Source organism: Manis pentadactyla, chromosome 16 (genome assembly GCF_030020395.1).
Source record: "Manis pentadactyla isolate mManPen7 chromosome 16, mManPen7.hap1, whole genome shotgun sequence".
NCBI classification, from domain to species: Eukaryota; Metazoa; Chordata; class Mammalia; order Pholidota; family Manidae; genus Manis; species Manis pentadactyla.
Window position 1 is genome coordinate 74,970,863 of NC_080034.1, and position 12,910 is coordinate 74,983,772.

Consider the following 12,910-nt stretch of genomic DNA (forward strand, 5'->3'; position numbering starts at 1 on the left):
ATTTTAGAAGACTCAGAATTAGAGGTTAAACGGAAAATTTTAAATCTCACTCAGCTCATACCTTCAAAACGGTCTTCCCTTTTCAAAAAGACGAAGGTATGAATGGCGTGACCAAGATTCAACTAATTTGCCAGATTAATGGCAAAGCTGATTCAGACGTGGGTCTTCTACTTCTGCGAACACTTCCATATAAACATGGCTGTCCCACTTGAGGGTTTCGGTCCCAGGCAAGTTCACTCTGGATTCAATGACACTGAGTAACAACAGCGGAATGTTAGGGCTAAGTGTTTACACCGAGCCTTATTCTCCCGGGGGCGGGTCCAGTGCTGGAATCACGTCTGCCTCCGGCAAGTCTGCAGTCCGCCTCCGTCCTGCCTCCGGGCCTCGCCACGTGCAGGCAGAGCTCTGGGCGGAACTCTCTGTATAGCAATACAGTCAGTAATACCTCATTACGAGCACGTGTGCAAGTGCACGCCTGAGACCATGGCACGTGTGCAGCGGGCAAATAGCTTAGGGCCAGGTGACTATGCTGGCCCCGGGAACTTCCATTTTCCCTCAGTGACTCATTCAGTTAGAAGGACGATAAATAAAAATATCATAAAGACACTTAAACAAAAATGTTGGTAATAAAACTGAGGCACTTTCAAATCTGTGTTCACTTCCATGGCAGTAAAACAGTGCACTGCAGATTTCATAATGACTCTTTAACTCCTGGAACTAAGTATCCCTGAACTACCAGTATCTTGCAGTGGTTTAACTGCAAATTCTAGACTTCATAGGCATTAATTACAAGTTTGGTATCTTTTTAATATAGTAAACCAACACCAACAGCAAATACCTTTTCTCTGATTGACAAATGCCTAGGCAGCTGACGCAGAAAGCTTTCTGGGGCTGGGCAGATGATGGAGCCTGGTGTGGTTAAGGAGACACCGATCAAGATAACTATTAAAATAGAAATAACATGAAGTAACATTTGATATGGTTTTCAATAAAAGAATCAATTAGAAGAGAGTGAAGCAACTAATCATCATAGGCAAGATTCAGTCTATGCATGCCGCATGCCTCCCATGTGATGCCAGGGCTGTGAGTGTCTGGTGAGCTATACACTTTGGTCTGTGAACCTCTGTGCCTTCTGTGAGGGTGATGTTTGTTACCGGCCACTGAGAGGCTCAATTAATAGTGATCTTTTGCTGTCAATAAACTACTAATGACATGAGTTCCTCCTCAAAAGCTTTACAAGGGCAGATGCCACCCTAAGTGACTGATGGCACCTTTGACATGGAACACAAAAATTAGGCAAGGAAACTGACTCAACCCTCAATGGCCTGGCAGATAGAAAGGCAGCCCATTTCAAGGCATAAATAATATTTACTGACATTAGCAGGAATGGCAGAGTAAAGACCTCTGAAAACCTTCTCTTCCATAAAAGCAATGAGGATAGTGACAAAAATGGTCAGAATCAACTTTTTCAGAACTCTGAAAATTAAAGACTTACAGCAATTTAGGGAGTGTTTATTCAAGAAAAACAGAGGAATCGGCAAAACAACAAGTGATGTGGTGTTTTAAATCTGCCCTTTTCTCACCTCCCACTCTCCAGTTCTGTGTAGCCTTGCAAACCAACATCCGTCAATTCTGGTGAAAACCAACAGCCGGGCAGCCACTGGAGGGGACAGAAGAGGGCTGGAGTAGCTTCCAAGCCCCAGTCCCAGAAAACTGTCATTAGTCAACCTGTCTGGTGGTTCCACTCACACCGCCTGCCTATTTAACCTGACTGACACTCACCCAGTGAGAACAGGCTTTTCCAGGGTCATTTGTCAAAAATAATCAGCAGCAATTATTTAAAATCATGGCTGCCTGAGGCTGTGAATAATAGGGCAAATGATAAGCAAACCAAAAAGCTTAAACGGAAAAGTTAGGGAATGTGATGTCCAGAGGAAGCTTTAAAAAACAATGGCATATTCCTGGGAATCCAGAAGGCCACGTGCACACATAGGCTGTGCACATGCTCAGGAAAGGTGTGAGAAGGCCTCACCTCTCTCTCACCTCTGGCTAAACCTGAGTTTTTGCACAAGCAGAGCGAGAAGGCTGCAGTGGTGAGCCATCTGACTGAGCACTGAAGACATGCTCCAATGTGCACACAAAGCCCCTCTGCTCAGGCTGAGAGACTTACTGGTTCAAGCATTTAAGGAGCTCTCTGTCCTATCATTAGTGACCACTAGGCTAATCAGGTAGAAATTCCACTCGGCCACATGTAACAAAGAGTACAGACTTTACAGAATTAAGAAAAGTCACTAAGCCCTGGGGAGGGAGGAGCATCTGATTTCCAGACCTGCTACATCATATCTACATGTATATTTACATGTCTCATTTACAACAAAAAATTATAAATCATTCAAAACACACAGGAAAAAAGCTGCATGTTCCATAGAAACTGTCCCTGCAAAAGCTCAGATATTGAACTTACTAACCAACAACTTTAAATAATCATTTAAAATATATTCAAAGAAGAAAACCATGTTTAAAGGACTAAAGGATGCATGAGAATGATGTTTCACCAAATAAAGAATATTAATAATAAGATAGGAATTATTAAAAAAAAGAACCAGATAGAAATTCTGATTAAAAAGTACAAGAACTGAAATAAAAAATACAGCAGAGGGGCTCAGCAGGAGATCTGAGAAAGCCGGAGAAAGCATGGGCAGAGGAGAAGGCAGGCCGCCGAGGGCCTGGTCTGAGGGACACACAGAGAAAAGGATGAATGAAAAGGAGCGGAGCCTCAGAAATCTGAGGGCACCACTGGGACCAGCGGTCACACACATCAGCTCCAGGAGAGGAAAGAAGAGACAGAAAGGATATTTGAAGAAGCAATGGCCAAAAACTTGCAAATCTGAAGAAAAGCATTACAGACACATCCTAGAAGCTCTACGAACTCAAGAAGGTTGAAGTCAAAGCGATCTACCCTAGACACCTCTCATCGGACTGCTGCAGAGCAGAGGGGGACCCTGGTGGTGACTCCTCCTGTGCCAGGGAACCTCGGTAAGAGGAACGGCTGAGCTTGCATCAGAAACCACTGAGGCCAAGGGCAGTGGGGTGACATATTCAAAGTGCTGACTACTAACCAAGAACTCTGTGTCCAGAGTAGTCATCCTTCAAGAATGAGGTAAAAATTAAGATATTCCCAGATAAATAAAAACATAGAAAATGTTGCTAGCAGACCTGTGTTAGAAATACTACATGGAGTCCTTCAGGATGAAATGAAAGGACATTAGACAGTAACTCCAATCCAAGAGGAGAAATAAAAAGTTCTGTTAAAAGTAGCTATAAAGGTAAATATAAAACAGTATAAATGTGTTTTTTGTTTATAACTCTAGTTTTGATGGTATCTCATTAAAAAGGGAACTGCATAAAGCACTAATCATACATGTTTTAATGGGCATACGTTGTACAAGGATGTAATTTGTATGACAGGCACAGCACAAAGAAGGGGTGAGGGAACTGAGTAAAGGTTTTCTATACTGTTATAAACTTGGTTAATTCAACTTAAGAGTATTATAAATTAATATAGTAATTGTAATCCCTAAAGCAACCCCTAAGAAAATCACACACACAAACACGGCACAGGGGGAACATCTGTTTACCCAGAAGGCTGCTGTGGCTTGAACCTTGTCTTATAAAGGATATGCTGAAGTCCTTACCCCCAGTACCTGTGAATATAATCTCATATGGACATAAGGTTTCTGCAGATGTAATCAAGTTTAGATGCAGTCATACCCTAAACCAGTGACCGGTGCTCTTGTAAGAGGACGTCTGGCCCCAGAGACCGGGGAGAGCACCGCGTGAGACAGAGACTGCGGAGATGCGTCTGCCAGCCAAGGACGCCGCCCCCGGGGCTGGGGACGCGTGGACAGGCTCTCCCACACAGCCCCCAGCGGGACCAGCCCGGCGGTGCTTGGGCTTTGGGCTCTGGCCTCCCACACCGTGAGAATAAATATCTGTTATTTTAAGAGCCCAGTTCGTGGTCCTTTGCTACAGCAACCTTAGGAAACCAGTACAAAGGCAGTACCAGGGAGATGAAGGAAGAAAAAATAACAAGGCTCTTCTGAGGTAGGACAAAAAGAAGGCTCAAAAGGTAGTAGCAAATTCATTAAAAGACACTGTCTGAAATTTCAACTGATCGGAATGTGGGCTGCAATCCACATGACAGTGTATCACTGAAGTAGATAGAAAGCTTGCCCTTTAGATATATTTTAACATGTAACTATGAAAGTTACCCCTTTGTTGCCATATATTAAAAACAGATGTAGCCACAATATTTTCTCTAATCAAATAACACTTTACATGCAGCAAACTTCTCAGTGATTTTTAAAAACACAAAAAAATACACACTATAAAAAGAAAGAATAGGTTTTTCTCCTTAAACTAATGACAGACTTGAGAATTTTCCACATTGCTCTAAACAGTTTAATTTTTCTCTGGCCCACATGCAGCATCTCAAATGCTAAAAATGATTTATTACACATAGACCATACATGTCCATTATAATCAATCTGATAGTTCTGCTTAACAAAACATGTAAGCAAAGGAGTTTTTAATAGTAATAATTTTAAAACTCTGTTTCCAATTTAGGACACAATCATTATTTACTGTTAAGTGACATTAAAGAATTTTGGGCTTAGAGTTTAAAAGCTTAACATTTTCATGTGGATTATTTTTGTGGTAGGCAAAGCAAGATGTGGAAAACATAACAGATATGTATTGGACCTAAAAGCAACAATTTAGTAGATTAGAAATAAATAGAAACAAACTAAGGAGCTGATCTTTACTTTCTGGAAAGTATGCAGAATGTTCAACTATTCTATGAAACATTAATTTCATTATCAACCTTTCTGTTCAACACTATGAGTCACCTGAAAATTCCATTACCCATCTGATATAAAAGATGAGGATTTCATTTTACTAAGCGCTAAATTAGCAAGTTCATAAGAGAACCTTTCATAAGCTATCAGAGCAAAGAAATCAATACAACAATGGTCCTAGAATCAAAAGAAAGTGTAAAGACCTATACTGATTGCATTATGTGTTAGCAGGTCTCTGTGCTTATGAGGCAAAGTCAAAGGCAGGCTTTCTCAGTGGTTAGTGCCTAAACTGACTTACTAAATTAATGAGGACAAAGCCCACAGATGCTGTATTGTGCAGTTTGAACCACACTAATTTGGACAGGGGATATAGAAGCTTTCTCAGCCTTAATTTCCAGTGAAATTAAGGATGCAGGGCAATGGCAATGGGAAATGCCTTTTAGGATGCAAATTCATCACATACATACCTAACACCCTCTTTTAGAAATTGAAATGTACACTAGAATACTAAAAGATAAATAAGAATATTTGCATGCCACAATTAAAATACATAAATTTCCAGGTACTTCTACTCAAGCACCCTAAAATTTTATATACATTTTTAAGTATTCTGCTTCGTTAAAAAATTAAAATAATATGTACACACACACACACATATACACACACACAGACATGGTTTCAGATATTTGCCTATGACATCAGTTTCTCTAAGAAAGCATTTACTGAGGCCTTTTAACTCATCATTCTGATACATGTTTTATTCCTACGTTCTTCTCCTCTCAGGAAAATGATCACCTCTTTTGGAATGACTATCTATATGTCACTGGATTTCATGAGCAATATTCATTAGCTTAGGTCAATGATGAGATTAGTGGCTGAGAAGTCCATACGGTTCTTACCACAGAGTAAAGCACTTCATGAGAACCAAAAATGATCTGACCATTTATCTCCACACACTGGGTCTAGACAATGAGCATGCAAGCTGCTAATTTAGAAATGGGACTGAGCGCTGCAGTGGACCCCAGGGGAGGTGTCTGCATTAATTACTGAGAGCCATACAAAGAGAATTTTTACACATGGCCTTTTCCACGGTGCTCCCCAGAAGACAGAGATACCCAATAATTTCAACATGAGAAACATCACCCCAAAAATAGTTCATTTTACCCTGAAAACATACCTGGGATGATAAACATAAAATAAAGTCCCTAAAACCATTTGAGCCTGTGGCTGTGAGGGCAGCGATGAGAGTGACCTGTTGAGATTGACTCATTCTTTCCTGGGTCCTTGGGCCTGAGGGTGATCATGACGCTCCAGAACCCAGACTGAACTTTACGAACTGAGGCTCAGGACTAGGAAGCAACAAGCCATGGAAACTTCGCGGAGGGGCTGCTGAGCTCAGGCAAAGCTTGGGCTTCTAGGGCAGGGCTGGAGTTAGGGGCTGAGGGCCGAACACGAGAACAAGTGTGGATCGTGGGAATTGTATGTAAACATACAATTAAGTTAGAATATAAGGTCTTTTTACCAGAAGTAAATATACAAAACTCAAGGGTAGCAGAAAACTGATTTACTGTAGTGATTACAATATTTCTCAACCAGAAACACTTAAACTACTACTATTTGTGACTAACCTTCCCTAATAAACATATATAAGTATCCTAAATATAAATCTTACAAAAAAACTACATTTTAATTTAAACTAAATAAAATGTAGTGCAGTATTCTGAATATTAGTGTCAATGTTTTTGGCAATATGTTACAGAGTAATACAAATTAAAAATTAAGAATGTGCTTTATTCACAGTGTGGAATGTAGGTAAGTCCATAATCACAAGCATATGCCCTCCAGGTGGGTTGCGTTGGCCCCTCTGGGCCAGGCAGCAAGCCGACACTAAAATTCAGATACAATCTTAAGACATACGGTGATCTGAAAGGGAGATACCAGTTATTTTAAATCATTCATAGCACAAGGGGAAGCAGATACTTTCCATATTCCTTACTGTCAACAGCTTACTCTCTCTTTCCTACGAGCCAACCCATACAACTAAAAACAAGACAAATTGCCTGATTTTAATTTCTCCACCCGCTGATTATTTCCCTGATGAAGATTATAAAATGTCATGAAAACTAAGAAGCAGGAAGGAGAGAAAGAAGCTACAAGCTCAGATAATCTACAAATTCAGTAATGGCACCATGAGCACGTTTGCTCTGGACGGTCCTTCAGACACCACCGATCACTGTGATATTCCTGCAGCGCAAGTGAATAAATCACCTCCCTTAGATGGGGTTCCCCCACCATCTGGCCCAGCGTCACTAAAGTGTGACTCACATGAAAAACCCATATAACAACCATCCACAGACTCTTCCAAAACAGGTACTCAGTGCAGATATGAAGATATTTCAATATATAAGACAGGCAGTCAAGGAAGAGCTAACCTCAGAGCCACCGTATCGCTCCATGCACAACTATTAAGTGCGTGTTGCCACAGGTGCCGACATGCACAGGTGGACAAGACAGCCTCCCCCTGAAGATGGTCAGTTGTGTTCGGTTTTACATGCACGCAAGTAACCCTTGTGCACCATGATGAGCGCCAACAGGGACACCCTGGACGGAGACTGGCAGCATGGGGGGTCCTGGGAGCGGGAGGGCTCTGTGGAAGAGGCGGTAGAGTAAGACAAGAGCAGACGCCAGGCCAGCTGCTTACTACTTATGTAATTTGGCCACTTACTAAAGCTTTCTAAGATGTGGCTTCTCAATCAATAAAATGAAGATAATACTGTCTGTACAGCTAGCTTACTGTAAAAAAGGAAAAGCCTTAGTGTGTATAAAGCCATCAGAATGGTTTCTTGAAAATACAGCTCAGTGGATTGTCCTGGTGCTGCTGCTGTTATTACACAGTCTTGAAAACAGCTGCAGGGGGTTTCTGGTGCCGGTCAGGAGCCCTCACTGCCCGGCCCCATCACACTTCGCTGGGTTCACGTGTCATATGTTCACTCGGAGTTAATACCTCAGCTGTGGGTCGCCCACAACTAGGAGGGCAAAACTCAGTGACGAAGTTCCAAGAGTGATCAAATTCACAAGATGCTCTGCTTTCTGAAAGGTCAGAGCGCGTGAAAGAGAAACATGCCAGATTATTACCTTGGCAATAGCAATATGTAAGCAATCACACAGGGAAAGTGCCTCTTCTTTGCCACTATAGGGGCAATGGGTCAGCGACGCACGTACCAGCAAATAACAGCAAATACCACCTCTTCATCACCAACAGTCAGCAAGTGGTAAGTACGGAATGAGAAAAACAAAGTAAAATTTCAGAAGTATAGAATGGAAAACAAACAAATAACAGGTTATCAGGGGACATCAAGAGGGTATTAAGGGAACAAGAAAAGGGGACATAAGGGAAGTAGCATCTTAAGCACCCTATATGTCATGCTAAAGATCTAACTTTTACTCTGTGGATGACAGAGAAGCATTACCTTTAAGACAAGGTGAGATATTTTTAGATCTATTGTTTCCACCTCACATCCATTCATTAAATACTGTGTTTTCCACTATATATATACACACACACACACACACACACACACACACATATATACATATATACACACACACACACACATATATGTTGGAGATATCTCTTTGTCAGCTATGCCATTACTATTTTAATGAATCCATGCCGTGCTGGTTTGTTTTAAGGGAGTGATAAGTTAAAAATAGTGTGCATAGATGTTCCAGACACTTGACTACTTGCCTGCCTGTTAGGGATTAAAAATTCACTCGCTTTTCCTTTTATTCACTACATGTTTATTCAATCTCCACTATAGAAATGTCACACATAATGTTAGACTCTTGATAAAACCTTAGAAGTGCATCCTACGTTAAGTGTAATAGGCATCTTCTGTTCCTATGGAGATGTAATAAGGTATATTATCAACAGACCAACTTTTCCACACCATACTTTTAATTAACAGTAGGAACACTGGTATTTTCTTTCAAATGATTTTTCCTTTAAACTATTCAATTTCTCAAAAAGCTGCTTTAAAAACAGACCTCAGGAGTCAGGTGAACATGCAGTGAGCAGGGCGCCCAGGAAGGCAACAGCCCGGGAAGGGGGCCGCCGACCCGACTCCCGGGGAGCCCCGCGGGGAGCCGTGACCTCCCCCCCACCCCCTGGCACGGCTGTTTCAGGAGCGGACTCCTGTGCCCACAGTCTGTCCCCCGTCATTCCCCGGTGCCCCCTTCTCCCACCCCCACTCCTGCCCCCTTGCTCCCGCCGGCGGGCTCCCTCAGCTCTCCCGGGGCGCGCGGACAGGACAGCGGAAGCCCCCCGCTCGGAGGCTGCCTCTCCCGGGTGGCGCGGGTCCTGCCTTCCCTTGGGGGGCTTCCTCCCCCGATGCTCGGCAGGACGGGGCTTCTCCGTCTCTACCCAGTGCCTGGGGCGGGCGGTTTTCCCCGGGACAAACTGTCACGCTGGAAGCTCATTTACTTTGTCATCGGCCACCTCTTCCCCGCCATCATGGTAAGATTTCAAAGTTCAAGACTACAGAATGGGCTCTGTGACTGACTTCATGCAGAAGTCTCTCCTTCATTCATTCTTCGGTTCACTCGTTCATCAAGCCACTACTGTGTGCGGCAGACACAGGGACGGATATGACGAGGTCCCTGCCTCACGAAGACGGTGACGTCCAGCCTTTCCGCAAGAACTGTTAAGAGGCAGTGTCATCACAATCAGAACTTACCACTTATCAGAACTTATCACTCAACCACAGTCTATGAAACAAAATCTGGTGTTTTTCCAGGTAAAGCGTAAAGGTATTTTTACCATCTTCTGTTGATTTTTAGAAGCTCTCCTAGGGCATCTATGAGAAGGTCAACAACTCTAGCCCTATGTGAGGTTGCTGGGCACTCGGGCTGGCTATGAATTCGGCATTGGTTTCTGCAATCTTGCTATTAAAGAGCTGAATCCACTCCAACAGGTATGGCTGTCTTACAGGCAATGCACGATTTTGCTCCCCTGTGTTTATTTCCTACCTGAAACTGTCTGACTTTAGCTACTACGGTTCCTTTGATCCTTGATGAGATCTTTTTTTTAAATCCAAAGAACTGGCATGTCACCAACCACATACTGGTAGGGCTTTCTTCTCTTCCTGCCCATCACACGTCTACACATCTTCTGCTCTTCACGACGTGTGCCTCACATGTGCTGCAGGCAGGGCAAGAGCACTGCAGTGCTGAGCACAGCTCCTGTTTACAGAGAGTCTCTAGCTTTTTCAGATGCTGAGTCAAAGGGTTAAGTAAAAGTTGACAAGCCTCTGACTTACTATTAAATGGTCAGTCACGGTTGTCCTATACCTTACAATGCACCACAGCTAACACACAGACCACAAACCTTCACTGAGAAGATCTGGCTAGGAAACTGTGAGTGACAAAACTGAAAATACGTAGATTACCTCATTACATATTTATAATTAATTAATTAATATAATTAATGACCACTGTCAGCTGTTCTTGGGATTTTTAAAGCACATTGTTGCTGTTATGGAGGCTTTTCAGCAACAACCTCAACAAGTACAGGCCTCGAGTCACACTGGCAGGAACTATCAGGTCTGAGTCCTCGCGTCTCCGCATCCCAGCGGCTGGGCCCGCTTTGGGATATTTGGAACGTCATGTTTCTGTACAAACTGCAAGGTACACACAGATTCAGACGGTAAGCGCCTCGTCTCTGTGCTGCGCAGACTACTTCCAACAGCACCCCTGGTCTCTGAGCCGGAAGGACGGCCTGACGTGACACTCTGCCTCAGGTCACAGTCAGGGACCCTGGCGGGCACTTGTTCATTTACGGGGTGGCTCGCGCCCCTGTCCACACAGGGTCTCCTCTCTCGTGCCGGTCGCCTTCAGGTTCCACAGCTAGTTGCACACACACCCATGTTTCTAGTTCGGTGGGGAGCATCCTCGCCGGTGGAAGGTATAAAAATGAAACCAGAGATCTCACATTATCAAGACTCCTTTTTTCATAGCAGCCACGAGGGAATCGAGGGGGAGACCACCACCTCTGTGCCTCTGATTCCACTTCACCACTAACTACCTCCAGACAAAGCGTGGAATTTAAAACACCCCCAAACTTACAGCTCAGCATCCTTCCTGACAGGGCTAATGGTAGTTCAGATATCGTGACGTCACTGCTAATGGAAAAATCAAAGCACAGCATTAGCAGTCCTGAATGAGACAAGACAAGGCGCCGAGGCAGGTCCACGCAATGGAAAACTGAGGGGCACCGAAAAGAAACAAAGAACTGGGGCAAGACGGCAGCGCCGGGCAATCTCGGCAGCACTAACAAAGGACGCAGAGGCACAGACAAGGTGCGCACACCGACAAGAAGGATCTGAAACCTCGATTGACTCTCACAGTGTAAGGCCACAGAAAAATGTGGAAGTGGATTTGCATGAACCTCCTGTGATGATGCTGAGGTGGCCACACTGCATTGGTTCGTGTCTGTGCTGGCCCGGAAATGGGCCGCATTTCCTTACCTCCAGATGCTCTAAAATATAGGGTGGGTTCGTCATGCCCAGCCTCAGCATCGCTCCCTCCGGGATGACTTCAACCAGTTGCCAGAGCAGCGTGGGGAGACTGGTGCCAATATCTCTGCCGTAAGCCCCTGTGTCTTCACTGGTCAACCATATCTCACAAACACCCTCTGTGAATTAAAGCAGATAATTAACGAACCTGTTGCACAGAGATGCTCCCTCAGCACACAGCCGCCCGCTCTGTAAGTGCAGAATTTCTCAGCCCCAGTAGGCAGGCAGCCTGGGTATTCAATCACCGAGAAAAAGCAGCGTATCTTATGGTAGCACTGGGCTATTGAGTTCAGTTTATGAACATTCAGAGAGTTACAACAAAGCTATAAATTATCAGTGCGCCCCACGGAGTGAGTAAACTTCATGGCCAATCTGTTCAACCGTGCTTCCTCCCAAGCACCGAGATCAAGACTAAAGCTTCGGGCCCAGCACAGAGAATCCCTATGTTACTAAACACCGTAAGCCACAGAACAGAAGTCCGCAGAGCGGGTACTATGAGCTGCTCCTCACTGATCAGTCTGTCAACCAACCCAAGGAAAAATGTCAAGTGGAGTCACGGCTTAACTCACAAATTATTAATTATGAGGTACCCTTTCTCCTGCAGCCACAGTTCTGTTTTCTTGTTCAATTAGAGTTGTGTGCAGCATATGACTGCGTTCAAAGAAGTTGGTTTCTGTGTTGGAAAACCTGACTACGGGCAACTTAACCTCCTGTTTTTCAACAATCAACCTTAGAAAAATGTATATATGTTTTGTTGTTATTGTTGCTATAAAGAACCCTGACTTCAAATATTTTAGCCAACAATAACATCCTTCCAAAGTCAAAAGGAGAGAGACAAAAGCCATGTGTGGCTTTCACAGCTCACAGAACCTGGCTGGATGCATATTGAGTTAAAGGATTAGCCTATTTTAAAAGGCCAAATGATTCCCCAAGTTAAAACCAACCCTGAAATGGGCCTGAGAAATTTGCTCAAGCGAAAGTTCCCTATTTGTTGCCTCTGAAGAACTTCCACACACACACAAGGCATATAAACAAAAACCAAACCAAAAGCATAATTTCCTAGAAAGAGTCTACAACTTATAATTTTAAATTGTCTTTAGTTGACTGAACAGAAGAATTTCAAAAATACATTGAAATACTCCTACCCAAGGGGGATAACTAATAAAACACAGTTATTGTATAAACACAAACATAAAATGTACAGAATAAAGAAGCAAAAGGTAAAGCTACTCACAATCTTTACTGTGTTCCAGAGGTGGAAAAAAACACATGAGCTTACTTAATAAGATCTCCAATCACTATTCTTTCCACTAGAATAAGAGATATATTTACCTTAGAAAAAAAACTAGCCAAACCACACAAAAACGTGTCCACTTTTCCCCATTTGCCTTTCTGAGATACGCACATCCTCACCCACACCCATACAACATAGAAAATTCAAGGGTAAAAAATAAAACTTTAGTGTCCTCAAATCAAAGAATC

General features: G+C 43.3%; 1 protein-coding gene across 3 annotated transcripts in view; it reads right to left on the minus strand.

Annotated features, from left to right (window-relative positions):
- Positions 1–12,910, minus strand: part of CDKAL1 (CDK5 regulatory subunit associated protein 1 like 1) — a 615,335-nt gene that overhangs the window by 224,315 nt on the left and 378,110 nt on the right. For all 3 annotated transcript variants that reach the window (XM_057494166.1, XM_057494167.1, XM_057494165.1), the window contains one exon: positions 11,381–11,547. In XM_057494166.1, the coding sequence (XP_057350149.1) occupies positions 11,381–11,547 (167 nt within the window). The remainder of the gene's footprint in view (positions 1–11,380; positions 11,548–12,910) is intronic.